This window comes from Neopelma chrysocephalum, unplaced genomic scaffold (assembly GCF_003984885.1).
Source record: "Neopelma chrysocephalum unplaced genomic scaffold, ASM398488v2 Primary Assembly neopelma1_86, whole genome shotgun sequence".
Lineage (NCBI taxonomy): Eukaryota > Metazoa > Chordata > Aves > Passeriformes > Pipridae > Neopelma > Neopelma chrysocephalum.
Window position 1 is genome coordinate 2,601,212 of NW_020897748.1, and position 27,958 is coordinate 2,629,169.

Consider the following 27,958-nt stretch of genomic DNA (forward strand, 5'->3'; position numbering starts at 1 on the left):
CTTACTATACAACAGTATATTTTATTACTAACAAATACAGTAATAACAAAACTACTGAACATGTGTATAAAGTTACCTGGTTACAAACAGAATTAGAAAAATGAAGGGTATTTATTGTGCATTTTCACAGGAGATTTTTCATCTTTCTCACTGTACTTCTCAGTAACAAGAATTCTGATTATTTTTAATGGGGAAAGTCTAAAAGAAAGAGCATATCCCATTTAAGGCAATAAATTACAAATGCTAAAATGCAGACACTGTAATATAAAGACATTCCATTTTTAATGTATGACGGATAAAACAAGTAACTTTGGTTTATCAGAACTATAGTTCCTGTTGTTCCAGCATTTTCATGCCCTTTGTACCATGCAATTTTCATTGTTCAAAGCATCACCATGAATGCTGCCCAAACTCAAACACAGTAATTTCCCTGCATAATATCAAAATATTGAGAAATATTCTTAGTTATCAAATGCAAGATGATGGACAGTCTTACAAAATGCATTGACATGTTTTGAAAACAGCAAAATCCTGTTTCCAAATTATCTCAAGTAATAAATCCCATTGGCTCTTAAAAAATCTTGACTCAATTGAAGCCAAATGATGAAATTGTTATCAGCATCAGTAGCTCTTGAGAACCACCCTATCATAAGAAAGGCTACGTGTATTAAGGCCTTTTTGATTTAGAGAAAATACATTACCGTAGCATATAGAAAACTAAGCTTTGTAGAAAAAGTATTAAGGCCATCTTCTGAGTAAATAGATTGTTAAACAAGTTTGCATATTAATAACTCAACACATTATTTTTTGCAAGATATTTCTCTACAGAATATATAAAAAATTAAGTTACTCTCATAGAAACACCGTGAAACGAGCTTTCACTGCAGCTCAGTACAAAAACCCAAAGTGTGTGCTTCAGATTCTGCCCACCAAGGCCAGGGGTCTGAAGTGTTCCTTCGGTACAATGCTCTGGAACACCATGCCAGCAGAGGCTCCAAGAGGCATTTTTCTGAAACAGTGCTGCCCCTACTGCATCATCCCTGTGACAGGACACACAAGTGCCTAGCCAGTCTCACCCTAGATAATGGTGCATGTCATAGATAAAGGTACAACCTGCTTTACTCAGAACTGACTCATGTTGTCTGATCATCAGGGGACACTTGGCTTCAGCAACCCCCTAAGAGAAGCATGTGAACTTTCCCAAGTTTGTACAATACATACAAATACAGCAGTTCTAAAGATTGACCTTATGTAGTCAGTTATTTACAAAATTCATTTTTATGTACAAAATAAATTGCTATAATTCCAGATTCCCTTTCATATTCAGTGTACAAGCTACCATAAACCAGTGCTGTAAGTGATAAAACAAGACACAATTTAGAGAGTATTTATAAATTTGTGTATCCCTTATTTAAGTGATATTATTGTTTAAGAGACAGTAAAAAGAGAAAAAAATTAACAAGTGTTAAAAAATATCAAAGAGGCAGATGGAACTTTTATATCTTGAAAAGTAACAGTGCTTTCTAAGCATTACTTTAATGCAATTTATCACAAAATGTTTATCTCTCATCTTTTTCTTACATTACTGCCATGTCCTACAGAACTTCAATTTCCATTATTCCTGGATAGGATTAAATACAGTACATTATTGTTAGCTGTTTCCACAACAAAACATACATTTTTTAAGTGCAAAGCAAGATATGTGTGTTTTTTAATAAGGCACAGAATATCCATTATTTCCAGTGTAACACAGAATTCATGTCAGTTTTATTAATTGCAAATGTTCATATAAAATTTCAATCTTTCAAGGATTTGAACTGTTTCCTGAATCCAACTCTCTTCTGGTGTCTGAAGCTGAGTAGACAAGTAGGGATATGGAAGCTGACTGTGAGACATCAGGTATTTGGGAATAGCTGCTTTGTAGTGGAGGAGATTCACTAAAATCATTTTTAGGAATTATTCTGCAAGTAATAAAAAAAACCAGTCAATTTTAAGCACAGTGCATTACAATGGGAAAAAAATGAGCAATGAAATCATAATGTATTTTCAGTTGTATTCTTTTCAAGAGAATGCAATACAGTTCTGTAAGCTTTTCCAAGCTTAGGGTCACTATTGTTGTTTTTCAGATCCATCACCATTGAAGTGCAGTCATAGATTTTTTGGAGCTGAAGCTCCAGCACTCAGCACTTACATAGAAAAGGAGAATCCTACAAATATACAAAATAGCCCATATGCTAAAGACACATGGCCACATGGAGCAGTCTGTAAGTTCTCTTGACAGCTACTGTGGGTTAGCTGCATATTGAGAGTATACTGATTCTTCAGAGAAAAGGAATGGAAAACTTACAACAATAGTGGCAATGTGCATAAACAAGCAAATGATTGAGTTCAGGTGCCTTACCTTCCTTCACCTACTCTCTTCATACTCTCAGTCAAGCTACTCATATGACATGTGCCATCTGCTTTGTTTCTTCTTTCCACCTGATCCATGGTCAATTTAGAACCAGATAACATTTGATCTCCACTGTTTTCACCTTCCTCGACTCTTCGGGCTGATGTTCCCTCTGCCTCTATCTCTTTCTCAGATGTCTCTGGAGAGGTTTTAATTTCTGCAACAGTTTCTTGGCTTAAGTAATCATGATTAGTGATTGCTACTGCAGAAGTTCCATGATTTGTTGCACCACCTGTACTGGTACCCATTGACTTTGAAATGACTTTAAGTCTGTGTGAAGTTGACTTGTAGTGCTTCTTTTTGTGTTTAACTTTGGAATTGTGTCTCAAGAAAAATTCACATGACTCTTGCAGCACTCTTCGACTCTCACTTATTGGACTGAAAGAGAACACAAGCACGTAACTGAATGAAGAGGATAACCTTGGCTATAATGTGATAAAGACTCAGACATAAAACCCTGACAGAACAGCAACCAGTGATGCAATCTGAGATGGATGTTAATGAACAAGAAAAAAAAATTATATGTGAAAAGAAAAAAATCTGATCATAATAGTGCCAAAGTAATTATGTTTGTGGAACAATTAAATAAAGCAGATTTCTACGTTTCTTACTTCTGCAAGCTGGTCTTAATGACTTCAGTACATTAATGATCTAAGAGAGGAAAGAAGGATTAGCTCATAAGCAGCTACATTATCAAGTTAACTTTATATAAAGTAAACCTCATTCAAATGAAGAAAGGTAAGCATTATAAAAATTACTTCATTATTTTTAAATCCTTGTAGCTGAAAGCAGTTAACATCTGAAATACAAGAAAAAATTATACAGGAAATGGAAAAAAAGGGTAGAGGGAAAGGTAGCCATAAGCTGACCATTGAAGAATGTAAATGTAAAATCAAAGGAGCTTAAGGACTACTGCCTTGGGAAATCCAAAGAAATAAAACAATCTAAACCCACAGTATAATTTATAAGTAATAGATAATCTAAAAAGAAATAATCAAGGAATAAGAAAGTATTGAAAAATTACAACTACAAGAAATGGAGATGAAATTTATAAGCTGCTTAAATCCATAGATATAAATTTACTAAAATTAAGTAATAAAACTGAATACTCCTCTTTCAGAAAAAAAATAAAGAACACTAGATTTATGCAATAAAAGTGATAGTAAGGAGAGTTCAATAAATATTAATTTTAAAACAAGATAAGCCTGGCAGAGAAGAAAAGCAGACGATACTATTATTGCATGACAGTAAACACCACAAAGTACTGTGTCAAATGAAGTGGTCACAACACATGAAAGGAACTAAACTGATGACTGAAATTATCTTCCCTCCTTCGATTCGAAACCAGAGATGTATTAGCCAATGCTAAACACAGCAACATGCCTTCTGCTCTACAAAAGAGAAATCAGCAGAGGAAAAAAATTTCTATCTTCTGAGAATGTCAAAAAGTCACTGCATGTGTAAACCTTCCCCCAACTCCAATGGAATTTTGCTGGTGCCCAAAGGCAGCATTTAAAGTCTGAAAAAGAAGTCTCAGGACAACATTTTGATTACTTGAGCTATATATAAAGAAACATGTCTTAAAGCCAACTTTAAGAACACACTTGAACAAACAGGAATAAAAAAATTTTTCTTACTCTCTTTTGCGGTTTCTGTTGAAGAAATTGGCCCATTCAGAACAGGTCTTCTTACTTCCCACCCAGAACACTGGAGATATGCCGACAATTAATGTCAGCAAATATTTCATCAGAAACAAAAATATTTCTGGTCTTGCTAGTGCCTTTGCCTAGAAGATAAAGTTTAATAAATGCAAAGAAAAAAATACACTTGTTGATTTATTTTTTTAAATGCAGAAAACAAATTACGTAAATGAGAGACCTTCTCCTTATGGCTGTTGTTCTTTGTTGAGGCTTGTACTGCAGGCAAATGTTAGACATGTACAGTCAAGTCAGACACGGTTCATGTCTACAGCTGAACACACACAGAGATTTTTTAGATGGAAATATTTTTCTTTTAAATTGAAAGGAAAGGTAATTTGGGGAGCAATAACATTATAAACATGTTCTTCAGAGATAAGTATGTATGTATAAGATTTATCCCTTCAACTTAAAAGAAACAGCCAGTGGATCACAGAATCACAGAATGGTTCATATAGGAAGGGACCTTAAAGACCATCTAGTTCCAACCACCTGCCATGGGCAGGGACACCTTCCACTAGACCAGGGTGATCAAAGCCCCATCCAGCCTGGCCTTGAACATTTCCAGGGATGAGGCATCCACAACTTCTCTGGGCAACCTGTTCCAGGGCCTCACCACCATCAAAGTAAAGAATTTCTTCTTAATATCTAATGTAAACCTACTCTCTTTCAGTTCAAAGCTGTTCCACCTTGTCCTGTCACCGCATGCCCTTGTAAAAAGTCTCTATCCTTCCTGTAGGCTCCCTTCAGGTAGTGTAAGGATTAGTTGGGAGTTAATCAGATTAGACAGCATCTTCAAGGAGCCACAGGGAACTACACAGTAGCTTTCTGTTTACTGCAAAATTAATCCACCTATTTGCAGAACTGTATCATAGGAGCTGAGACATTTAACTCAGTAAGAGATCATTATCTTCTCCCATTCTGCAGATTTAATTTATGTTACCTGGCTTATCTGCCAGCCCATCTATGAAAGTCACTATTTTTGTTAGGCAGGTAACATTAGCCACTTAAACTGAAGTTTGTTTTCATTTGGTTTTGATCTGGCCAATGTAACAAGAGTCTACAAGCCAGCTCAGGTAAGCCAAAGCTGAGCATGCCACTTTAAGCTACTCCACAATTAGCACACACTGTCTACTATAGGGACAGAGCCCATAAAATAAATCTTTGTTAACATTTCCTGTTGCTATTTCTTCTTTCCAATAGGCTAATTAAATGATGAAAATACATGCTCTTTCCTGTGTTATTATGCCAAGCTCTTATATTTAAGCACTACAAAACAATTTTGTTGATTTATTTTTTTTAACATAAGTGTCTTGTTTTCAACCTTATATATTCTAAACCATTTAGGCTGATACGGAAATCAGAATAAAACCCGCTGAAGTCAAAATATACTTGTTAAGAAACACTATTGGAAGCACAAATAACCAAGCTGTCTGTGAACTGTGCTACTCTCAGCTTACACTGACTTCAATCCAGAGGATAATAAATAATGTTTAAGGATGTAAAGAGATCAACCCTTATCATTTCATAAAGCCTGTGTTTATATTTCTCATTTTTATGATATTTTATTGCAGCAAAAACAGAGATGGTAAGTGTAATGCAAAGAAAGATGACATGAGACACTTGCATTTCTCTTAGGGATGTTTGCTTGTATGTTTGTTCTTAAATGGAAGGAAACAAACCACAAATTACTTGTAAGTAATATTACAAATTACTTGTAAGTAATTTGTAATACAAAACTCCTTGCAATTGCAAGAGATTTAATCCACAGAGAGCACTGAACACAGGCAGATTTAATTTAAAAGCTTTTCCAAGGAAGTTTTTAAGAGTCAAATATTAAATACAATCACCTCCATAATTTGAAGTGCTGTTGAGTTTTTTTTCTTTATTTGCTTTTTCTTTGGTTGTTTTTTATAAAGAATTCTTTGCATTTCTGAAAATCAGTCTGCAAATGACAACTATTGTGGAAAAAATATACCGGAAATTTGTTCTGTAATTTCAAGTGTTTTACATTTCTACACTTCGAAGAAAAAAAAGACAAAAGTGATTTTAAATCACTGGTTATAAGCAGCATTTAAAATTCAATTTAGTCTGGATCTTCACAAATCACTATTTCAGCTTCAACTGAAATTGATGAAAATTCAACTTACGCACTTTGATACTGAGCTAGGCACCCAAGTACTGAGCAACTACTTTTAGGAACAAATATCGTGAAGAATGATCCTCCTCCAAGGCAAATTTCTAACATGAAGTTCAAATATCGTAAAGGTTATATATTCTGTTAGACCTGTGAGTTGGAATTTAATTGCTGAGTGCTACCAATTCAATTAGTGAAAATTTTCAAAGCAAAAGTATCATTCCACTGATTTTGACTTAAAAAAGAATTAATTGCTCCATGTTCTTGAACTGATTACTTAATGTGAAAATAACTTACTAATTGCATGGCAGATACAGTGAAGCATAAGGGGTTTTGTTAGTTAACTTTACAGTATTATTTATAAAGGAAACTGTTACTTGCCTGATAAGGACAAGGAATATGGTACTGGTCACAGTGGTCAAACACCCAAGTCGTTTCCCAGATTTTCCGGTTGACCAGTTCATAAACATAACATCCAAGAAGTGCTACCAGTGGCACCAAGTATAAACCACTAAAAACTCCAATTCTGATCATGAATTTCTTTAGCTTCTCCTGGTTCCTGCCATCGTGCTGGATGACTTGGCGCACGTGATTTAAAGAAATAATACCAGCTAAGAGAAGAGAGAGACCGAAAAACACACAAAGGCACAGCGGCAAAAGCACAAAGTACAGAGAGGCATCCAGATCATAGAGACCCACAAAACAAACTCCACTGATATTGTCTCCTTCAACTTTGTTCATCGCAAGGAGCATAATGGTTAGAAAACCAGGTATTCCCCAGGCAACTGCATGGAACCACATGGCCTTTTGTGCAATAGCTTCACAGCTCCATTTTCTTCCCGCTGCAAGGAACCAAGTGATTGTAAGAATCACCCACCAAATAGTTCCTGCCATAGTGAAAAAGTACAAAACCATGAAAAGGACAGTACAGGCTTTGTTTTGGGAGCCAAGAACAACCGTTTCACCAATTTCTAACTTATCATCTGCCTCATTACAGGCAGTTTTGTTCCCAAGTAAAAATCCAATAAAGTACATCAGAGAGACTATGCTGTAACAGACAGAGTAATATATGATCGGTCTCTCTGGGTACCTAAACCTTTTAACATCAATCAGAAAAGTCAGGAATGTGAAAAGTGTAGCACAAAGACAAAAGATGGAAACTATTCCAATGAAGCTTTTTGCCACATCCAATTCATAATTTTTGAAGTACATATTGGGACATGGGGGTGCGCACTGATCAATTCCTAGAAACTTGTAGCCTTGTCCATTGGTAGTGTGGAGGTGCCGGGGACACCAGAATCCATAATCCCTTCGGATCTGGCCTGGGGTCTTCCGAGTTCCATGTATGTTTGTGGTTACAGCAGCAGTGGCAGGAACGGTCTCATCACAATTAGTTAGTCTGAATAAATAAACAGAAGAGGAAATATCTCAATATCCCTAATTCTCAACTAGAATTACTTTTTAGAAATACGAAAAAAATCTGATCCTAAGCATTGTTAAATTTTATAGACAATGCAAACGTGCATTATATGAAAAATAAATCAGATGGCACTGTAAAAACCAAACTTCAAATTTAGAAGACTTCAAACACATTTATTTAACTGTTGCTCTGTAGCTGTTGTTTCATAAACTATAAAACCACTACTCAAATTGTAACCATTCTTTTAGAGTTTTAAATTCTATTGAACTTTTACATACGTATATAAAATATTTACAGTAGGGTTTTTTTGAATTTGGATAACAATAGACTGTTGCAGACAGCAAAAAATCTTGTCAAAACGCAAGCTGCAATCAATCAAGGAAGAAGGTTGACATCATTAATTCATGACTAGTACATAATCATTATTATAATTTTTTGTGTTATACTGCTATCTCATTGTCAACAACAATAAAATATCTAACTGAAAAAAATATAAGCAGAAAATACATGCACTGTAAAAAATTAACAATATTTTAGCAATTTTATAGCTCTATGATGTTCTTTTAAAAACTGCTCAAGACTCAATTGCTCCACGGTTTAATTGGACACAAGAGGTGATCTTTTTACATGGATAATATCATATTAGCAGTGCTGGACTTATATTCAAATTAGATTATATAACTCAAGCAGGTCAGCATTTGCTCACACTGGGATTTATGTTCACATGCATTCCAAGTTAAAGTGCATGTTTAAAAAGAACAAGTTTTGCATTTTAGCTTTTAAAGTAAGATTCTGTTATCTCAACAGTCTTTGTCAAACACTATTACAAGAGTCCCTCAATTCAGTTTGCAAGCTCAGCTTGAGTTAAGAACCCCGTCAGTTCTTTGTTTCTCTGCATTATCATGCTGTCCAAGTAAATCCAGACTAATGAAGAAAACTGATTCTGTGGCAGACTCTTTCATTAACCACAGGCCAGAGCATGATGCATGGACACATTCACCCATGTCTTAATTGGCATTATGTATGTCTGTAAGAAAAGTACAAAGATCAGTGTTTACAGAGCCATAGTGCTGTCTACTCTTTTATACGGATCCGAATCATGGGTCATCTACCGCCACCACCTGCGTCTCCTAGAACGCTTCCATCAACACTGCCTCCGTACAATCCTAAACATCCACTGGTCAGATTATGTGACCAATACATCTGTTCTAGAACAGGCAGCAATCACAAGTATTGAGGCCATGTTGCTGAGAAACACAGCTGTGTTGGGCACCGACTCCCTAAGATCCTGCTTTATGGTGAACTTGCCACCGGCTGCTGCAAGAGAGGAGCCCCGAAGAGAAGATACAAGGACTCCCTGAAAGCCTTGGCCATACTGATCAACATAACTGGTCTACTCTGGCCTCCAATCGGGAGGTCTGGAGACACACCATCTATAACACTGCTGCTTTTGAGAAAGCACGCAGGATCACCCTTGAGGAGAAAAGGCAATTCAGAAAGAATCGTGTCTTGCAGAATATTCCACCTAAGGAGTCTTTCTGCTGTGCCTTTTGCAACCAGACTTGTCTATCGCGTATTGGCCTTTTTAGCCACCAGCGCGCTTGTAACAAACGTGGGTAGAGCCCTTCCCAAATCTTCGTTCGCGAAGCCTAGCCATGATGTCTGTAAGAATACGAAAGTGTGACTCTCACTATTCCAGTTACTTCCCATCCTCATGCCAGAAGGCTCCAGCAGCAGGATCTCTGCTGCTGTAACACCCTGCATTCCACGGACTTCTCAGTATTGGCTACCAAGGAGACATCACTTCACATATGAACAGAGACGCTTCATTTTCAGTAAATACTAGCAGTAATAAAATAATTTAAAGCTGCGGTAAATCCTGCAAAAAACCATAATTTAATTTAAAATATCACATCTTGAGTAACTGGATTCATTTGTAATTTTCCCGATTTTTCAAAACAATCCCTGAAGATATTTGCTGTGCCCCTTCAGGGCAGTACTGTTGCACAGAAGCTCACACTAGATGGGAAAAGTTGATGCCTTCTTGTTTTAAAACCCCACAACTTCTATTTTTCTGCAGAATTACAGGAAATGGCATTAATGCCACTTGTCATATTCACTCCAATACTGATTTCTACCACAGGTCATGTACAGGACTACTGTCCCAGCTTTCCCTCAGCCCTACCACAGATTAGCAACTGCATAGGGGTTAGAAAAATTATTTGGAGTTTCCAGTCTCTGCTCCTTTCCTGTACCTCTTGACCTGATGTGTGTTAAAAAAAAAATCTGGCCTCAATAATTCATAAATATCCACAGTTGAAGGTCAGAATCTCAAGAAGATTGCACTGGGGTGCTTTCAGTGGTTTCCATTTAAAATATATAGACATCTTTTCACCAAATATTGTATTATCTATCTGAAAAAGACACATGAACACCTTTGAGAAATAGCTGAAATTTTAAAAGAGACTTTTGGCGGCAGTACAGGAAAAGCAACACAAGACTAAGTTTGCACATTTAAGCAGTTAGGAGTGAGATAAGGCTTCTACTATTTAATGCTCAAATACAGAATATTCTGTATTTCATTATCTTACAAGCAGTTACTTCTAAACTCCCTAATGAAGTAAGCATGATCATCCCTAGTTTAGAGATCAGAAACCAAAGCAAAATCTATGCAGTAACATATAATAGTTTAAACTTTCAGAAATTTACAGTAAAAAAGCTTCCTTTTGCAGGGACCTGAACACTGAACTGTTGCAGAGCTTTGTTGCAAAAAAAGTCACAAGCAGAAAATGCAGGTGATCATTTGAATAATGAAAAAATTTCAATGAAGAAATGGTCCCATGCATAAGCACTGCAGGGTCAGCGCAATAAGGAAGTTACAGCAAGGTGGTATTTAACATTCTGCTTCAGATTTTCAACTCAGTCCAGGTCACATATGAAAGTACCACTCCCATCACCTGTCAATATGAGAAATACCCCACCTGGAACATTCCAGTTCTTCAGGCCATGCAATTCCAAAAGTGTCCATCAACTGCTCACAGTCAGAATACACTTTCTCACAGAGGCTTCGACAAGGGTGAATCACATGAATTTGATCCAGGCAGGCAGGGACAAAGGCTCTACACAGAAATGTGTGGACGTCTGGTGAACAGTGAAGATTCATGAGAATAAGAAAAGGCTACAGGGAAGAAAAAAGCTTTGGTTAGCAATCTAAAAAAGATAATTCAAGCCATTGAAACTAACTTTCATCACTATGGCTCACATTTGATCCCCTGTAGGTTTGAAAAGATACTAGAAAATAGTGTTTGTTCAGCAATTGCGAAAAAGCAAAACCTGCTGGTCTGAGTAGCAAAGAAGCTTCATTAGCACTTCCAGCCCAGCCCTTGCCCCAGGAATCTTGGCCAATCTGTGACTATTCGAACCTGATTTTTCCTACTTGTCAACATTAGAAATCTAAAAGGTATTGCAAAAGCCCAGGATTTTTAAAAAATAGGGTAAAACATTGAGCTCCTTTGTATACCAGTTAGCTTCTAAACAAGTGCCCTGAGATTTTTAAAGGTGTGTCTGTTCCAGTTGTTCCTGTTAGATTACATTTTCAGTCCTAAGTGCTGCGTTGTACTCATCTTCTCTCATGTTGGAGAAGTTTGGGGTTTTTTTGATTAATGAGGTCTAAATATCATTTCTCATTTTTGAAACATCTCATTTCAAATCTCTCTCAACATGACTGCAGTGAGTAACTGATGACTGTTCTTATTAGAGAATTCATAGAATGAAATTTTCTGCCCAACGCATTCAATTCATTATTCACAGTCAGAGAGGTTTTTAAGGAAAAAAACCCCAACCTTCCTGCTCTACGTTTTATCAGTTTTACTATTAGGGCAAATTGTTTTAGCCAAAATACTACCATGTGGTTAAATTTCAGACAAACTAGGAGTTCCTGGTCATTTTTGCAAGTGCTTCTGAGTTCAGAACACCATCCTCACTTCCATCAGCTTTTAAGTATCCCAAATATACCCTTACCTGAAGAGCAAGTCTTACTACTGAACATGCAGTTTAAAAGAAAAGACATTGGCAAATAAATTTACGCTTTCAAACTGGAGTATCTACAAGTCCTCAAAGGACCTTGGTAATAAACACAGGAATGTGTGGGGAGAGGGGAAGAAAAGATCAGGCAGAGCAAGAATGACATAAAAGTGCTTTATGAAAGAAACAAAAAAATTGTTGGCACTACCCTTCAGAGCACTCCAGCTGTGTTCTGCATCTGCAGATGCCATGACAACAGGCACACAGAATTTTGATCCCCTCTCTGAACGTCTGCTCTGGAGCTGCCTTTGTAGGAACCCAAGATCTGAGTATTTCATGACAAGGAGAGAAATGTTGTCCTGGTATACTGTGTTCCAGTTCTGTAAATTGGATTATTTCCTAAACACTGCATGGCTTCACAGGAGAAAGTAGTCAGGCGTTAACCCTAAATGAATTAAATTCCCTCTGCATAATTATGATGCTTCTTTTCTTTTCAATTGTTAATTTATATTTGCTCTGTTCTTCCTGGCACTTAGGATAAAATAAAGACAATAGCCTAGGTAGTCATATTCAACTCCTATAGAAATTGTGTTTACTTTTGACATTAAGTCTTGCACGGATTGTCTTGATTGTTTTGAATTCTTCCTTTTTGTCACCCATAGTTCATCTCAGTTGATAAAAAGTAATTCTCTAGAGCAAGTTTTGGGTTGCCAGTCAAAAACTTTCACAGACTTCAGTAAAACAGAAATACCTTCTCTAGAAAAGTAAGGATTTTTAAAAAACACAATATTTTTATTTACAAAAACAACTCTACCAGCTCTTTTGATAAGCAACTAACAGTTTTTAAATAGAATTTTCCAACATAGCTAATATAGCTATGTATTGTAAGCTCGCTCCTTTGATATAGAAAATGAGTATAAAGAAAGCGTTGGCTGGTAAAGAAAGCCAGGGCATAAAACCAACCTTTACCATTTTAACAGAGTTTCTGCTGTATAAAGCCACTTAAAAGATAAAATATCACAAGAATCACTACACAATGATACTGTATATCAGAGGTAGACAATGACAAACAAAAATAAAATGTTTCCAAGACTTTTACTAAAGCATGTTGTTGTTGGCTAAACACTGTTGTTTAAAGAACATATTTTATTTAAATCCAAAACCACCTTAACAGATAAGTTGAAAAATGCAAATTTTTAGGAAGAAAGCTATGCTTAGCCTGTAATGTAATCAGAGTAAAGGACTCAGCTGCCAAAAGTAATTGTCGATACAATGTTTCTTTCAGCTAAAAATACTTACCTTTTGACACCTGAAAGTACGAACACAAGAGCAAGAAGTCTGATGTTCTGAAAACACAAGCTAACCTTACAAGTCAGACCATTTAGCTGGACACCCCATTCTCACCCTGTCTGGTAACAAGGGGGATGTAACCAATCTGACATCTCTCCCAGTTTCCTACAACCAATGGTTTAGGAAACAAGCTGCAGATTATAACATGACCACTGTGTTGAAAAGACATTCACAAACCTTTCTTCCTGAAATGCATCTAATCCCTTTTTCAACCATTTAAGCTTAAACATTTTGTAAAATATAATAGTAGTAAGTTATCTTGCATAATTTAAGCAGGCATCGCTGAAAGATACTGCATTTTATTTGTTTATTGTAACTCTTGGTTTTGCAACCTAATTCGTGTTTTGACAAACAGCTAACAGATTGCACTCTACTTTTTTCATATATTTATACATTAGTATAGTAATACTTTCAGTTTTGATTTCTATTCCTTTCATACTATACTTTACCTTCTATTTACCTTGACTACATTCGAACACTGACCTCACATTTGCACTGTGACAAAAACTCTTTCTGAGTGACAACAACCAATTTAATACTGTGCCCACCCACTTGTACAGACAGTGGGAGTTATTTTTCCTCATACTTATTACTCTGGGAGTAATTTTTTTTCCCATACACATTACTATGCATTTTCCAACCCTAAATCCCACCTACCATTTTATTGTCCAGTTGAATCTAGCAGATTCGACTGCTGAAAGAATCTGCAATTCTTTCATCAATTTTGTTTTCTCAGCAAATTTATTATCTATCCCTCCTCTAGGTCCATTTATGAATTAGCTGTGTATCAGAGTTTTCTGTACAGATAAGTAGGGGGAACCACTCTAGTTACTTATTTGCTATAGCATGAAACTATCAGCTCATGATTTAATAACCCTTACTGTGAAAAAACATTTATTTATTCATACTTTTCTTCTTAGGCAGGGAAGTACTGGAAAATAAAGTCCCCAATGGGTTACCAGCAGAGTTTCTTTAAAAAAAACATAGGTTATGACCATGTCAAAACCTTTTTGAAAACTGAAGTATAACATACTGTCTGAATTACCCCTTTCAACAAACGCATTGAGTCCCTCAAAAAACTCTAACAGATTTTACAGCCAATGAGTTCCCTCAACCAAAAAATCTCTATAAAATGTAAAACTTGGCCTCAAGCACGTACAAATGGGATTTGTAAAATACAAATTTATTTTCAGCAACAGCCTGCTTTTACCATTTAAGAACAGCAGAAGTAGTAGGGAACTGTGTCTGGAACTTTGCTAACAATTAGGTATCTTTAAATGTGGGCTTCACTTCCAGTTGGCCAATTTGGAAAAGTTTCATCAGAGAAAATAGCATGTCTGCAGTTCCTGATGGACCATAAAACCAAAATCTTACCAAAACCAAAGTATTTTCTCCCCCAGCTGCATCGCCTGGAAGGAAAAAGTGTAAAGGCAAGATCACAAGCTCACTGACAGTAAAATTCAGTTGCTTCAAGACCACTTTATCTGAACCATGGATGTCCCAACGACAAACCATTTTTTATCCAAGTGATTAGTTGGGTAAGCTGCACACATGCACACACTGGTGTCCTGAGTATGCAAGTTTGGGATTAAACTCAGAATCTTGTACCATAGTCCTCCCCTCTTCAGGAAGTTCAGGGTCTGCCCGTGGTACAATCAAACAACATAGGCTCTTCCAGGAAACTAGGGCACTTGGCATTTCTAGCATTAGCAACCACTGCCCTGTCATATGAAGAAGAGAGATGAAAATCTGCAGATTTGGTGATGGCAATGCTAAAAATAGAGTGAAGACAGACTCTTTAAAAACCAGAAACGGAGCCTCACACAGCTAATGTAACTCCTAAAATAAAAATTCTCATCTTCCTAACAATGGGAAACAAAACTCAGTAAACATAACGCAAACTAGAATATAGTAACAATCTAAAACCAACCAACTAACCAAAACCCCAAACAAACAAAAAACCCAAAATCCAAACCATCAAACTAATAGCAACTTCAAACTCAATGATGATGTAGTCTTTAACAGCAGGAGGGGCACTGCCTCAAGCAGTATTAGTGAAGAACTGAGGACTGTGAGACGCAAACTTTCCACTAACAAAACACCAACATCTGACTTGGTAAATTCTAAATTCCTTATGAGGTGTGTCTATGTTATATCTTCTCCAGAGACAAAGCCAAACTACCTCAGAAATCCAGTTATGGTGTGGTCCTACAAACAGTAACACAACTAAGACAAGCGAAAACAAATGTTACAAAATACAGAATAAAGGTCTAGGTGCAAACATGTTCTTAAACGAGCTTTACCAACAAGTAAATTGCAATCGAGAACTGTACATGGATCTTGTACTCAGGATGCTTCTGTTTTGTGCTTAGCAGGCTTACAATTCCAAGACACAAGAAAAACAAGTTCATTATTCCAGGCAGACACTGAAAATGCTCTCTTGTACCTCATTTCAGTTTTATCCTAGAGAAAAGCATTACCAGAAATGATCAGACGTCGCGGGGTTTGGGATGTATGATAACTACCAAGATATGTCAAAAAAAGTAAGGGAAAATATTCTTCTGTACTCTGCTGATTAATGTCACAGAGATACTCACATAATATAGAAAACAGTGGACCGAAATATCAAGGTCTTTGTTAGAATCAGCCACAGCAAACCTTGATTGTAAGAGACAGGAAATATCTTGAATTGCTGAGATATACAGAGGATTAGAGCCTTTGTTCAGCCACTGGAGCCAGGTATCTAAGAGAGTAACAACCTACTTTCCTAACTACTGAGGTCTAACTGCAAGTTAAAACATTTAGCTTAGTTAACCCAGTTAACACTGAGGTTTACTAAGTTAAACAAGGACAGACACCAACTGTCTCAGTGTTAAGCAATGTCACCTCTTCCTTGGTTTCATACAAATCTTGTGACCTAAAGCAACAGCATTACAACCTTGTTGGTTACATAACAGTGTATTTCAGTCTCTGAAGCAAAGGCAGGCTTAAATCTGTATTTCTACAATTATACTACACTGTGTACCCGAGATTCCTACCTATATTAAAGGTACACACTGTTATTCATGAAACTGTATATCTGCTTTACAGGAAATAACACCTACCTAAATAATGGAGTCATAGAGTATCTCAAATTGGAAGGGATGCATAAGGATCACCAAGTTCAACTCCTACGCTCCTCACAGGACACTTTCATGATTAATAATTGAAAATTATTAATAATTTACAGTACAAACATGCTTACTGTCTAGTAAGTGTCACTATAGAATTGAAGTACAGCCCCAAGCCTTAACCCAAATATATGTGCATACATATATGTTTTCAGATGTGATAGTTGGGAAATTTGTAACAAACGTGGATAGAGCCTTCCTAAATCTTCATTTGCGAAGCCTAGCCATGACATGACAGCTAGGAAATACAGCCACTGTCAATCACAGTGTACATAAATGGTCTCAGAATAAGAGACAGTAATTACTCTTTATATTCACAGAACTATACTAACAATTAATCTTCACAGTATCTTTAGTCACTTTTACAATGATAATCTGTTTCAATTAAAAACAGCAGAACAAGTATGGCACGGTTGATTTAATCCTACACTGTCGTTACAATAGAGTTATTCTGGACTGGACGCAAACAGGATTAGCATCATGCCCAGAGAGATTAATGCCTTCATATAGTACTCCTAGATGGGCTGGCAAGCCCATCTGCTGATGGTCACAGTGAATCACCTGCCAAGAATCTCTGACTCCTAGTTCATGCACAATTAACTAAGTCATGATAAATAAACATCCGAACACATGAAACTAAATGAAGGATGAAATTTTCAAGTTCAATTAGATTCAAAGCAAGGTTGAGAAAAGAGTAGGTTCTTCCCATTGGAAGTTACACTGATGGATTTAGATCAAAGGCAAGTTAAAGACACTTTTAATTTCGTATGTAAGGATTTTGCAGGAGGCCAAGGCAGTTTAAGTGTCAGCGTCTTGTTGCTACATGTCTGCTAAAAGTTGCTACTTAACAGCAGAACTGCAAAACAGAAACATGGTGCAGCTCATGAAAGTTAGTGCAATGTCAACCATCCTTTATATTACCACAGAACATGGTATGAACTCATCTGGGGGCCCATATATTCCATGTTCCTACCTGAGTTGTGGGTAATAATCAACTACTGCTGGCATCAGCAAGTATCAGTCATAATCTATATTTTCTCAACTCCATTAAAATTACACGGGTAAAACAACAAAAGTTTTCAGGACTAAAATTCACTGACAGGAACAAAATATTTTAGATATGAATATATAAAATATATACATTATAAATTTGAATACATATAAGTTTAATATACATTATTAGTGCATCCTAATTCGACAGAGGTAAAAAAAAACCATTAAAAGCACATAAATTTGACTTTTATTTTAATAAGCTGCTTTTAAACAAAGCAGCAATACTTTCTGCAGCTTTTACAACAGAATAAAGGCATAAGAAGTGTTTAATTTAAAAGCTTGTCAAACATTTTTAAGATGTAATCAATTTAACATTTACATAAATAAGAATGAAGTATTCTGTCAAAGTACAAAGTACGTTGCCTCGTAGCTTAAAAGACAAAATAGTTCAATTTCCTACTCAAGTTAAATCTAGAGTTTAAGGAACTGGCAGAGGGTGACACAGAGAAAGAGGAAGATAGTAAACAAGCAAGTGGGCCAAACAATGCTGCTCTGCAATGATGTTTGCAAAGATATGAGTCTATTTTTGTCCTTCAACTGAACAGCAAAGGCCAAACATGTACTTGGACTTTCAAAGGGCTCTGAACAAAGCACGGGACAGCTCAACATGCAACAGCTGATAAGCCAGACTGTTCCCAGCAGTCCTCTCCTTCCACAGCCATGTGGGGCAGGAGCTGCCCACCGGTCAGCACCTGAAGCATCGCTGTTTAGAAGACAAAGTAGGATGGCAGCTGATCTTAAAAAAACCCTGTGCTATAAACTGCAGAGGCTCGGGGACTGGCCAGCAAGCAGCCAGGTGCCCCTGCTTGGTGGGCCTCAACTTCATCACTTTATCAAGCTGAACTATCCAGGCAACAGTTCAGATCCTGGGCTGTGCAACTGCTCAGGGAGCTGAATTACTCATCACCTAAATGTTCAACATACTTGCAACAAGAACAAATGTATCTGCAAAGTCTTCACCATCATTCACCCCTACACATGCAATAAACATACATATATACATATACACACACATATGTGTGTGTGCATATACACATATATTCAGGTCTGAACTTTCATACTAGCTTTTCAAAGTTGAAGGGAATATTAATCAGAAATCCAACCAAGGTAAGGAATAAGGCATGTGGGAGAAGGACTTTCAAAGGTCAGTAGGATAGCAAGGCACTCATGAACTTTAAGGTAAATAAAGCAAACTCCAAAAAACTACTCCAACATCACACCTGGGCACTAAACTTGCCACTGACAGTATAAACAAATACAGACACAGAAAGATAAAGAAGGCTATTCTGCTTTTTACTTTTATAAGCTCTGTATTGTTTTGCATTAACTATATACAGTCAGAATATTCTGAGTTGGAAGGGACTCAACAGGATCATCAGACCCAACTCCCAAGTGAATGGCCCACACAGGGATCTAGCAACTACAGAATTCCTTTCTGTAGTAAAACAACATAGTCCCATGCTTCCCCTAAGTATTTTCATGTGCAAAATAAAAATACATATATCTGTGTGGTTTTTAACTGTAAAAAAGGTTATAAACAATGTAACAGGAATATTACATCTCACTAAGAAGTTTTTCTGAAGTAAACTAAAGTACAAGTATTCCCAATACTTTCCAAAATAGCTCATTACCAAAATTCACTGCATTTTTTTGGTCCTAACCTAAATTATAGCTTGACCTAAATTATAGATATTCCAGCCTCTGCAATCTACAGTCCATAACAAACATGAGAAAGTTTCCCCAAGTGTTACAGAACTGAACTATTTATACAAAGTTTTCAATTATATATTGTATCTGGTTTAGGTTTTATGTATACTATACAGAGCATAACAGACAAATACATGTTAACTGAAGGAAAGTATACTGCAGGCCCTCAAACATTTGAAGTCTAGACAGAGCTCCATTGTATCTGGACTGCGGTAGCAAAAGAACCTCAATCTTAAATTCTCCATGTATTTGTCATACATTACATGAGTAAATGGATTTATTGCTAAACCTTCTGTGCAGAATCCAATGAAGAGGATTTCCCGTAACAATGTTTATAGATTATCTTCAAAAAAGCCCCCCATTTCAAAGAAATTCCAGTAGAAGTCATTACTGCTCTGGTTCCAAAAAAGTCAGGGCAGATTCATGCTTCCCACTCCTCTCTGTGAATGTGGAGACACACTTCAGCTGAACAGCACCACCCAACTTACCGGAGTAGCAAGCCTGCACCATTTCTTTGTTGCCTACTTCATGCATTTTTAAGCAGTCTTAAATGAAAATTTAAACCACCTTAAAAAATACCAACTTTGTTGTGATATAGGAGATGTCAGCCAGGCAAACACAAGCCATCTGACTACGCTGAAGCCCATGAAGCTGCAGTCATCTACCACAGCACCTGCAGTTCTTACCTCTGTCTTCTGCTTTCACTGTTTCCAGTTGGTCACACTCTGAGATACTCCCCAGTTCTGAACACCTGTATTAGACAGTGTTTCCTTATTGTTAGCCCACAGTACTTATTTTGGTGCCCTTCCCCACCATTATCTTCCCTCTTTCTCCTGTTTTGAAAACTCAAAGCCACCTTTTCTTCCTCTCTCTCATCTTGTGATCTGTGGTCTGTGTTAACCTTCAGCATATAATGTTTAGTTTCAATCTCTACACATACTCCCAGAGAGATCCCACACACAACTGGATTCTTAAAGTGGTGCACCTTGTACCTTCCTTGCAAGAGCATTATCTCATGTGAAGCAATATGCAGCTGGGACATGGTGCCTGGACAGATGGGTATTGCTAGGTCACCATGAGGCTGGATGGGTACAGTCCCTCTCCAAAAAACTGCTTTTAGTTTTTGTATGCAGGATAAATATGTGGAGAGTTTAGCCACTAAGTGCTTTGTGGCAGTAGCTACTGAGACTAAAGAAATCTGGTTATGCAGGCCCTCCAGGGAATACATCATGGGCCAAACTTGGAAGGATGTGGTTATTCTTTGAAAGAACTTGATCTACCAGAAGTTTAAGTACAGGAAAGATGGGTAATCTTTTTTTTCTCCCAGGAAGCTCTCATCTAGAGGAGCAGGTATCTTTGGTAAAAGCACATCCTTTCTGTCCTCTAAAGATTGATTATCCAGCCCTCTCTACCCCCATTTACAGTAGCTACTTACACACTCTTATGCACACCTGCACACCTCCCCTTCTTTTAATGGCTAAGCAGAAAGCAAGCAAGTCTCCACTCATCTCTACTTTGTGGTTCAGAAGAACAGGGCAGACATATGCACCTCTTCCTCTGGCAAGCAAATTAACAGTGTTACAGCAATCACAGATGCACACAATACACAGAAAAGACCCAAAAAGGCAAAGTGGGACAAAGGAATCATGTTTGCCCCTAAGGGCTGGTGAATCAACAGTCAACACTGAGAGAGAGAAAAAGCCACCAAGTTCTGTGGTGCAGATACTCCCATCCCCTCCTCTGGAATGGAGTAGAGAACTAAAGGGATGACACAACACTAGTTTTAGAAATTGTCGTATTTAATCACTGCACTGTCAAACTAGAAATAAAAAAGCATGGACATTTGACCACATTCCCCATCTCATGTGGCTCTTTCCTGGACCATTTGCTTTTTGTGGTCTTTATCAGTGAAGACATAGGCAACACCTTGTAGCCAAGCTGTCACCCTGAACATCACATCCATCCTCCATATGGAAAATTAAACCTGCACTCCACTTCCACCAGCAACCAACAAGGGCCTGAGCTTCACATAGGCTGATGACCCATGCAGCACTGCAGACAAACAGCATCTCTCACACCTAAACACCACAAAGCTCTCTTCAGAAAGAAGACATCAGAATCCTCTGCCACTCTTAGGCTAGATTTGTAGAAGACATAAGCATCACGAGCCTTGCAAAGATGTCCACCAATGTACCTCGCTGGTTCACCAAAGCCTGCAGGACAGTCCAGTTGCTGTTGCCAGAGCTGCCATGGGCCAATGCACGGGATGTGAGCTGTTAACAAGTTGCTTGATCCCACACAGTTTGACAACTCATGGACAGCAGAGAAAAAAGGCGTGTGGACCACCTGCATACAATGTTATACTATTTTGTCCACTTGTCTACTATTCAAAGGAAGATATGTGAAGATGACCTTTGTAATCATGGTCACCACACCACCCTCAGCAGACTTGTCCTACCTGATTTGATTTGCTAATGACCACATAAAGTTCATGATGCTCCACTGGGCAACAGCCACTTCCTTAGAAACACTAAGACAATCTGGAAATCGCACCTTCCTATGTCTGAAAGCTTTGTATCCGCTGCTGGCTTTTCCCATTTCAAAGGATGATGTGTTCCTCCCAATCAGCTCAGCTCCCAAGCCCTAACTGCCTCCCATCAATGAAGGCAAAGAAATTCCAAACTCAGTAGCTCTGTTTCTGTTTTCCTTCTCAATATAAATAGCTTCAGGGAAGCCTGCATGACTCCATTCATCCACAGGTGTCCTCCTGGAGTAGGTTACAGCCACAGGACTAAGGCCATCACTCCACACTTATGGTGCCTTGGTTTAGCCAGTGACCACATCTCACATAAGAGTATGGATCAGGGGGAATCCAAGATGCAGTCTGGACAGGGAGACTAAGAAACCACCACAGCAGCTACACTTGAACACTAGCCAGGGCACCGTGAAAGGGACAGACATGTGCAGGAGATCAACAACAGGATATCATGGTATTTCGCAGAGGTCTTGCGTTGAGAAAGATCTGGAAGACAGCCTTCTGTAGGCCAGCTTCAGACTTCCTGCACAGTGGGACTGGCCTAAATCTAGCCCAGAGTAAAACTCCTCAGTCTCATGCAGCCGACAGGTAAGAAATGTGCTAACAACTTCACCTAGTGATCCACTCCTGTAACACAAATTACTTGCCAGTGTAGACATAGCCTCTTAAAATGGATAATGAGGAGGCTCTTGGAATCACTCTGTCAACACCATCTCCATGAACCCCAGTTACCATCTCTTCATCAAACACGCATCACTTTGGACCCCCATGCATTCTAAACAACATCTTTTCAGAACAAAGAGCAAGGCAGTGCTAGTCACATTATCCAGCAACAAGGAATGCTGTTCAGAGAAAGCAGCAGCAGACTTTGTGGATGACTGATACGCTTAAAGCCAGTGTAATAGGATTACACACATTCACCTCTCTGGTTTCAGACAATCTGCGCAAGCTAATCATGCTTGATAACGGGCCTCAGTACTAAAGGTAACAAACACTTTTTTAATGGTTGTAATTTACTGCACCCACAGGAATCAGCAAAAACTGCTTATGAATGTGTTGCTGTAAGAACCACTGTAAGAACTAAAGATGGTGGATGTTTCTTGGGAACACCTGAGAGCAAGAGAGCACAAAAAATGAAAACAATTTAGTAAATTCACACCTGTGCTACCTTGCAGGATATCCCAGTAATAATCTCCTTACAAAACAGTACTTATTTCCCCAAAGCTCCCAACCTACAGAGGTAGACAGCTTCCTCCTTCCTCTGTATATATATAAACACACACAGACACACACATGTACCAATTTAAGCTTGCAGACAACGGTTTTTCAGTTTTTTTAAGTATTGTTTTATTGAATTAACTGTAAATTTGTATTTAGTGGAAGCAAATTAAGCCATTACATTACAAATTTTAACTCATGCCATTTCAATATTAAGCTTTTGAAGGTACTTCTTAAACCCCTCTAAATGGTTTTGTTTAAACTGATCCCAGTTCTCACACAAATTTCTGCCACTGCTGCAGCCAGTTGCACTTAACTCTCCATAGACACACACATATTCTGGCACATGACCATGAATTCAGAAGTGAACGGAAAACTCACTCCTGAATCATTTTTCCAGTCTCTCTGAGGTATTTTGTTGTTCTCTGTGGGATATTTTCCAGTGTTTTCCATAGTCTGCTTTAAAAAGTCACTGGCAAGCCTTTTCCCTTTGTACTTCAATAGACCTGTGGATCTTACCCACATCAGGAAATCTTAAGGGCTTGTCTCTTGTGGACACATTCCAGAACTGCAGTAGAACAGATTAAGAGATATGAACATAAGTTACGACACAGTAATATTCTTTGCCTTGCTGGAATAATGCCTTATGTTGACAACCAGGATAGTTAAAGTAGGAATTACTTTGGAATTAGAAGTGACTTGGTTTTGTGGATGACCACGAGGGGGAGTTAACACCTATTTAAGTACAGCTGTAATGAACCAGATCTTCTGTTGTGTCCATCTCTTTTCCTCATCGGACAAACCCTAGATCTTCTGCCTCTCAACCTGAACTAGTAGTAACATGAGCAGTGTTACTGTTAAACTGCTTTGAGACACAGATATGGTAGACATCTGCAAACAATTCCACTGTGATGCAGCTGTTTAGCTAACATACACAAAACTTCACACCACAAAGTCATGTGGTTTTACTTTCCTAACATCACCACTTGTGTAAACAGAACTAATCCAAATATAAAGTAAAACTCAAGAAGCTAAAACTCAGCCTGCCAAATTGAAAGCTCGGAATTAAACTAAATAAATAAATATGTGAATGGAGGGAGCAACTGGAAATTACATCTTTTTTATTACAGAAAATAAGATCCCAGAGGGACTATCATCACTAGCCAAAACATCCACAACAGAGGCCCTAACACTGAGTTAGTCATTTTCCTGCTCTCAGTGGTTCAGTGTTCTGGTTTATAGCACATCATTATGAACAGCTGATACATGAGGCAGAACTGAAAGACCATGTATCAGCTGATTTCCTGGAGGGCAACCATCACCTGAGACAGGAGCTCCACATCATCCTCTCCTGGAGGATTACTATGAAGACACCATCCAGAAATACCAATTTAACACCTTCCCAGAAAGCAGAGAAACTGTACAGAAGACTTTGTGCACCAGCAGATGGAAAGCACAGCTCTCCTGGCTATGCTCTCTAACACTCTCTGAAGCAGAACGCACCTGTAGAGCCTTGAGAATGGGACATCATGAGTTACCATGGTTTTGGAGAGTGAACTTCACCTTGAGGTGAGACTTGTCCCCTTGACAAATCTTAATCCTTTTTGGGAGTAAGCACTCCCCAGAAGTTTTCAAAGGGAACAGGAACATAAATTGGCCTAACATCACGGCTCTTTCTGCACAAAATACTTTTGATTTCTTGAAGAAGTCTTTTCCCCTTTTCCTTGAGATTGCATGACTAAGCAGCTTACTCAGAGCTGGTTAAGATATGGTGAGCAAAATACTGCAAGCATCAGCCTCAAAACCCAGTGAGACCTTACATCCTAAGATGTTAGTCTAATGCCCAGTCTTGAGAACAGGCCGTGGGGAGGGGAAGAGAGGGGGAAGAGCAAGATAGAACTGAAAACCAAAGCCTTTAAGCATTCCTACTGAGGATCAAAAGAAAGTTTTAGCCAATGTACTATTAAAATTCTTTCTTTGGTATGAATGAAGTTTGAACTGCCAATTATAGAAAAATTCAAGCTCTTGAAACAACAGAAGTCTCCTCCACCTCCCAACCCACTGCCTCCTTATGGCTGCAAAGTGAAATTAAACACTATTTCCTAAGTCAGTAACTCCTCTCCCCCTGCTGCAACACCAAGTCCCCAGAAAAGCAGAACACTGTGACAATCCTGAGAAGGTCCTCTGTTGCAATCAACTAGGGACAAACTATGCTGGTGCTTTTAGTGACACCGTGTAGAATTACACCAAAATGTGTGACATTGGTACACACTGGTATCTCAGAAAAAAGGCCCAGCAATGAACCACCATAAGCTCACCACCTTCATTCCAAATCTAACTGCTAGCAACAGATTCAACACGAGCTACAAACAGAATGGGAGGAAACTTCCTTACCCTTTCACCAGGATAGCAGCTGTCTTAAAAATTCACTTTGACCAGGTAGTCCATCAGCACTGCTGGATCACAAATAAAGGCAGGCAGACCACTACACATTAGGCAGTTTAGAAATGTCTGCACAGCACTACAGTAGTGAGGAATATCAAATTAGAGGCCAGGTAGTAGCAATGACAGGAAGGAAATGAAACAGGGTAGGGAAATCAAGTGGTAATAGACACCGTTGTTCCCCATAGCCACCCAGTCAGTTGGCTAAGTAGTGATCAACCACTGCAGTATTCACAGGTGACAAGATGGAAAAAACTTCTCACTACCTCACAATTTTTTATTAAGTAGCTATATAAGGACAGGTGAGCCATGAACCCTTTCCAGAAGGAGCTCCCTCCACACATGCAGTAGGCACGAGTTACTGACAGTTCAGAAAAGTCAGTCACAGCAACATAATAAAAATGGCTCTGTGGTCTCTCTGTCCCAACAACAGCATGACTGGAAGGCACAAATACTGACAAACGCTGGCTCAATGGTTGCAGTTAAGACACACCAAGTAAAAAGCAGCAGCATACCTGAGGAGATAAAGTGGCAGACACTGCAGGAAGCATTCCTGACAAATGACGACTAGAGAAGGCACTGCACAGTTCACAACTGAAGCCTACAGCCTGACTACCAATTTAAAAGCCCATGGCATGTCAGAGATCTGTAGCTAAATTCAGTTGCTTGCATACAGATGGCTTAACACTCGATACCAGAATTTCCCACACATTTACACCAGGCTGACAAAACCAATGCAAGACCAAAGCCTGTGCCATTCCAGGCTGCCAGCTGGAGGCCAAACAGGGAATCCTGATTATCCCAAGCAACACTAAAAACATATTTTGGCAACTGAACCAAGCTCCTCCTCCAAGCTCAGTAAAGAGTATGCAAATAAGATTTTAGTAACAGTAATCACCTCCAATACCACCTATAATTTTTTTTTTAAAAACAGAAACCTAATTTTCAACTCACTTGTCTTTCACTTTCTACACAGCAGAAGACACTGAGCTTTTCAAAATGTGTGTTAAGATTTCCCCCCTCCTCTTACCACTGAAAAAGCCATTATTAAAACAGGTTTAAAACTTGTTTTACAAGCCTCTCACCTAGAGAGGCTCTCGCCCTTTACAAGTATTGCTATCGGCAAAGCCTTTCCACAAGGTAGCATATTCTCAAGGGAGCCACACTTACAGTTCAGGTAAGAAAAGTGCTTATTTTGAGCCAGATGAAAAAAAAAAGAGTAAAGTTGCTCTTTCAGTCAGAAGCTTCAGCATCCAATCAGAAGACAACACAATGCAAAACCTGCAATGGCCAATAGGACTAAGAATAAGTTTAGGTGCCTCTCCTTAGTAGATAGAAGCTGAGAGAGGTGCAATGAGCAACTTCTGAATACGATTTTTGCACTGAGTTCAGGCAGGCAGGATATCATTAGCTACTTCCCCAGAGAACTTCAACAATTGCTCTGTATAACAGTAAGGTGCCTGGGCTTATGTGATCAGCTGTGCCAAAATGCTCTGAATAGCCACATTGCTATGCTACACCCATTCCTCTTCCACTCTAATACAGGATCCAAGGCGGGGTGAGGGAAGGAAGTCTGTAGCTCCCTCACACAGAGCTTATACAATCAAGGAGCTCCAGCACACTCTGAAACACTTTAAGAATCGTTACTAACTAAACATTATCTGCTTTGTCACTAAGCACAACAGGTATCCCAAATAACTTCTTAACGACAAAAAAAATTGTTACATACTACAGTAGGAGGGAGAGAACTTACCTCCATTTTGCGAGCAGCTGTGTCCTGATCATAGTGTCCCATGATGTTTGGGAAAAAAGTCATATTGTAAGGCATTCCTGAACATCTGGAGATAGTAATTGGCTCACATGTAAATAAACTGTGCCCTCGTACGAGGGCTAGAAGTAAACTGCAAGTCGCAGAGAACACAAGTGCTCCCATTTTGTCAGGATCTCCAATTTCAGTACATCGCTTTGTTCAGTAGTTAGACAGCCCGGCTTTTTACAAGGATAAAAACACACATCTTCCTCTGCTGGCTCCAGTGGACGGCAGTAAGGCACATACACAGATTCCTCACAGGTGCTTTAGGTGTTGCCCCATTTTGGCTGACCGCGATTTTACTAAATCCCTTCTTCTTCGAGCCTGTATGTGCAAAGACGGAGCAGAGCAGTGAACAGCAGAAACAACCCGAGGGCGACCGCCCGGCCTCCCCGCCGGCCCGCAGAGAGAGGCAGCTCGGGCCGGCCCGGTGCTCCCGCAGCCCTGCCCGGCCCCACACACCCGCGGGGCCGCAGCTCGGCACAGCCCCCGCTCCCGCCGGGCCCCGGAGCCACCGCCGCTCCCAACGTCCCGTTCCCAGCCCCGCCCTGGGAATCGGCGCCCGCGGGCCCGGCGGAGCGGTCGGCCCAGGACCCGGGGCTCGGCGGGCGCGGCCCCGGCGCCACATCCTCGCCGCCACATCCCCGCCACGCCCGGGCCGCACCCCCACCGCCCCCTCACCGGGACCCGCCTCCCGGCGGCCACCCCGCAGCGCCGCCCCGGGTCGGAGCCGCCGCTCCCTGCGACAGGACGGGACGGGGCCCGGCGCGGTGCCCGCTGCACTCACCGGCAGCGGCCCCTCCGCGATGGCCGCCCCGCGGCACCTGCAGGATGTGGCGTCTGGCGGGCGGGGCGGGGCGGCCGCACCTTCCCGCCCCGGCGGGGCCGGGGCCGGTGGTGGCGGGCGGGGCCCGTCCGGGCTGCGGGGGGCTGCGGGGCCCAG

The 27,958-nt window shown here is 39.3% G+C and overlaps 1 protein-coding gene across 1 annotated transcript; it reads right to left on the reverse strand.

The window, feature by feature from the left end:
• Position 1: 1 nt before the first annotated feature.
• Positions 2 to 27,906, reverse strand: FZD6 (frizzled class receptor 6). Its single transcript, XM_027692337.1, has 7 exons — positions 27,803 to 27,906; positions 26,959 to 27,339; positions 10,688 to 10,884; positions 6,668 to 7,685; positions 4,090 to 4,238; positions 2,402 to 2,830; positions 2 to 1,961 (listed from the first exon to the last, which is right to left on the reverse strand). Exons 2-7 carry the CDS (start codon positions 27,136 to 27,138, stop codon positions 1,805 to 1,807), a joined length of 2,130 nt encoding a protein of 709 aa, XP_027548138.1. The 5' UTR covers positions 27,139 to 27,339; positions 27,803 to 27,906; the 3' UTR covers positions 2 to 1,804.
• Positions 27,907 to 27,958: the final 52 nt, after the last annotated feature.

What these genes read in the sequence shown, in the direction of transcription:
- FZD6 (XM_027692337.1), bottom strand. Translation starts at nt 27,138, where the DNA reads ATGGGAGCACTTGTGTTCTCTGCGACTTGCAGTTTACTTCTAGCCCTC. An exon ending in CAGCTGCTCGCAAAATGGAG is followed by an intron (nt 10,885 to 26,958) that starts GTAAGTTCTCTC and finishes TCTTCCCTGTAG; the next exon opens with CCTTTTCTTATTCTCATGAA. An exon ending in AAGAGAGTAGGTGAAGGAAG is followed by an intron (nt 1,962 to 2,401) that starts GTAAGGCACCTG and finishes TATTACTTGCAG; the next exon opens with AATAATTCCTAAAAATGATT.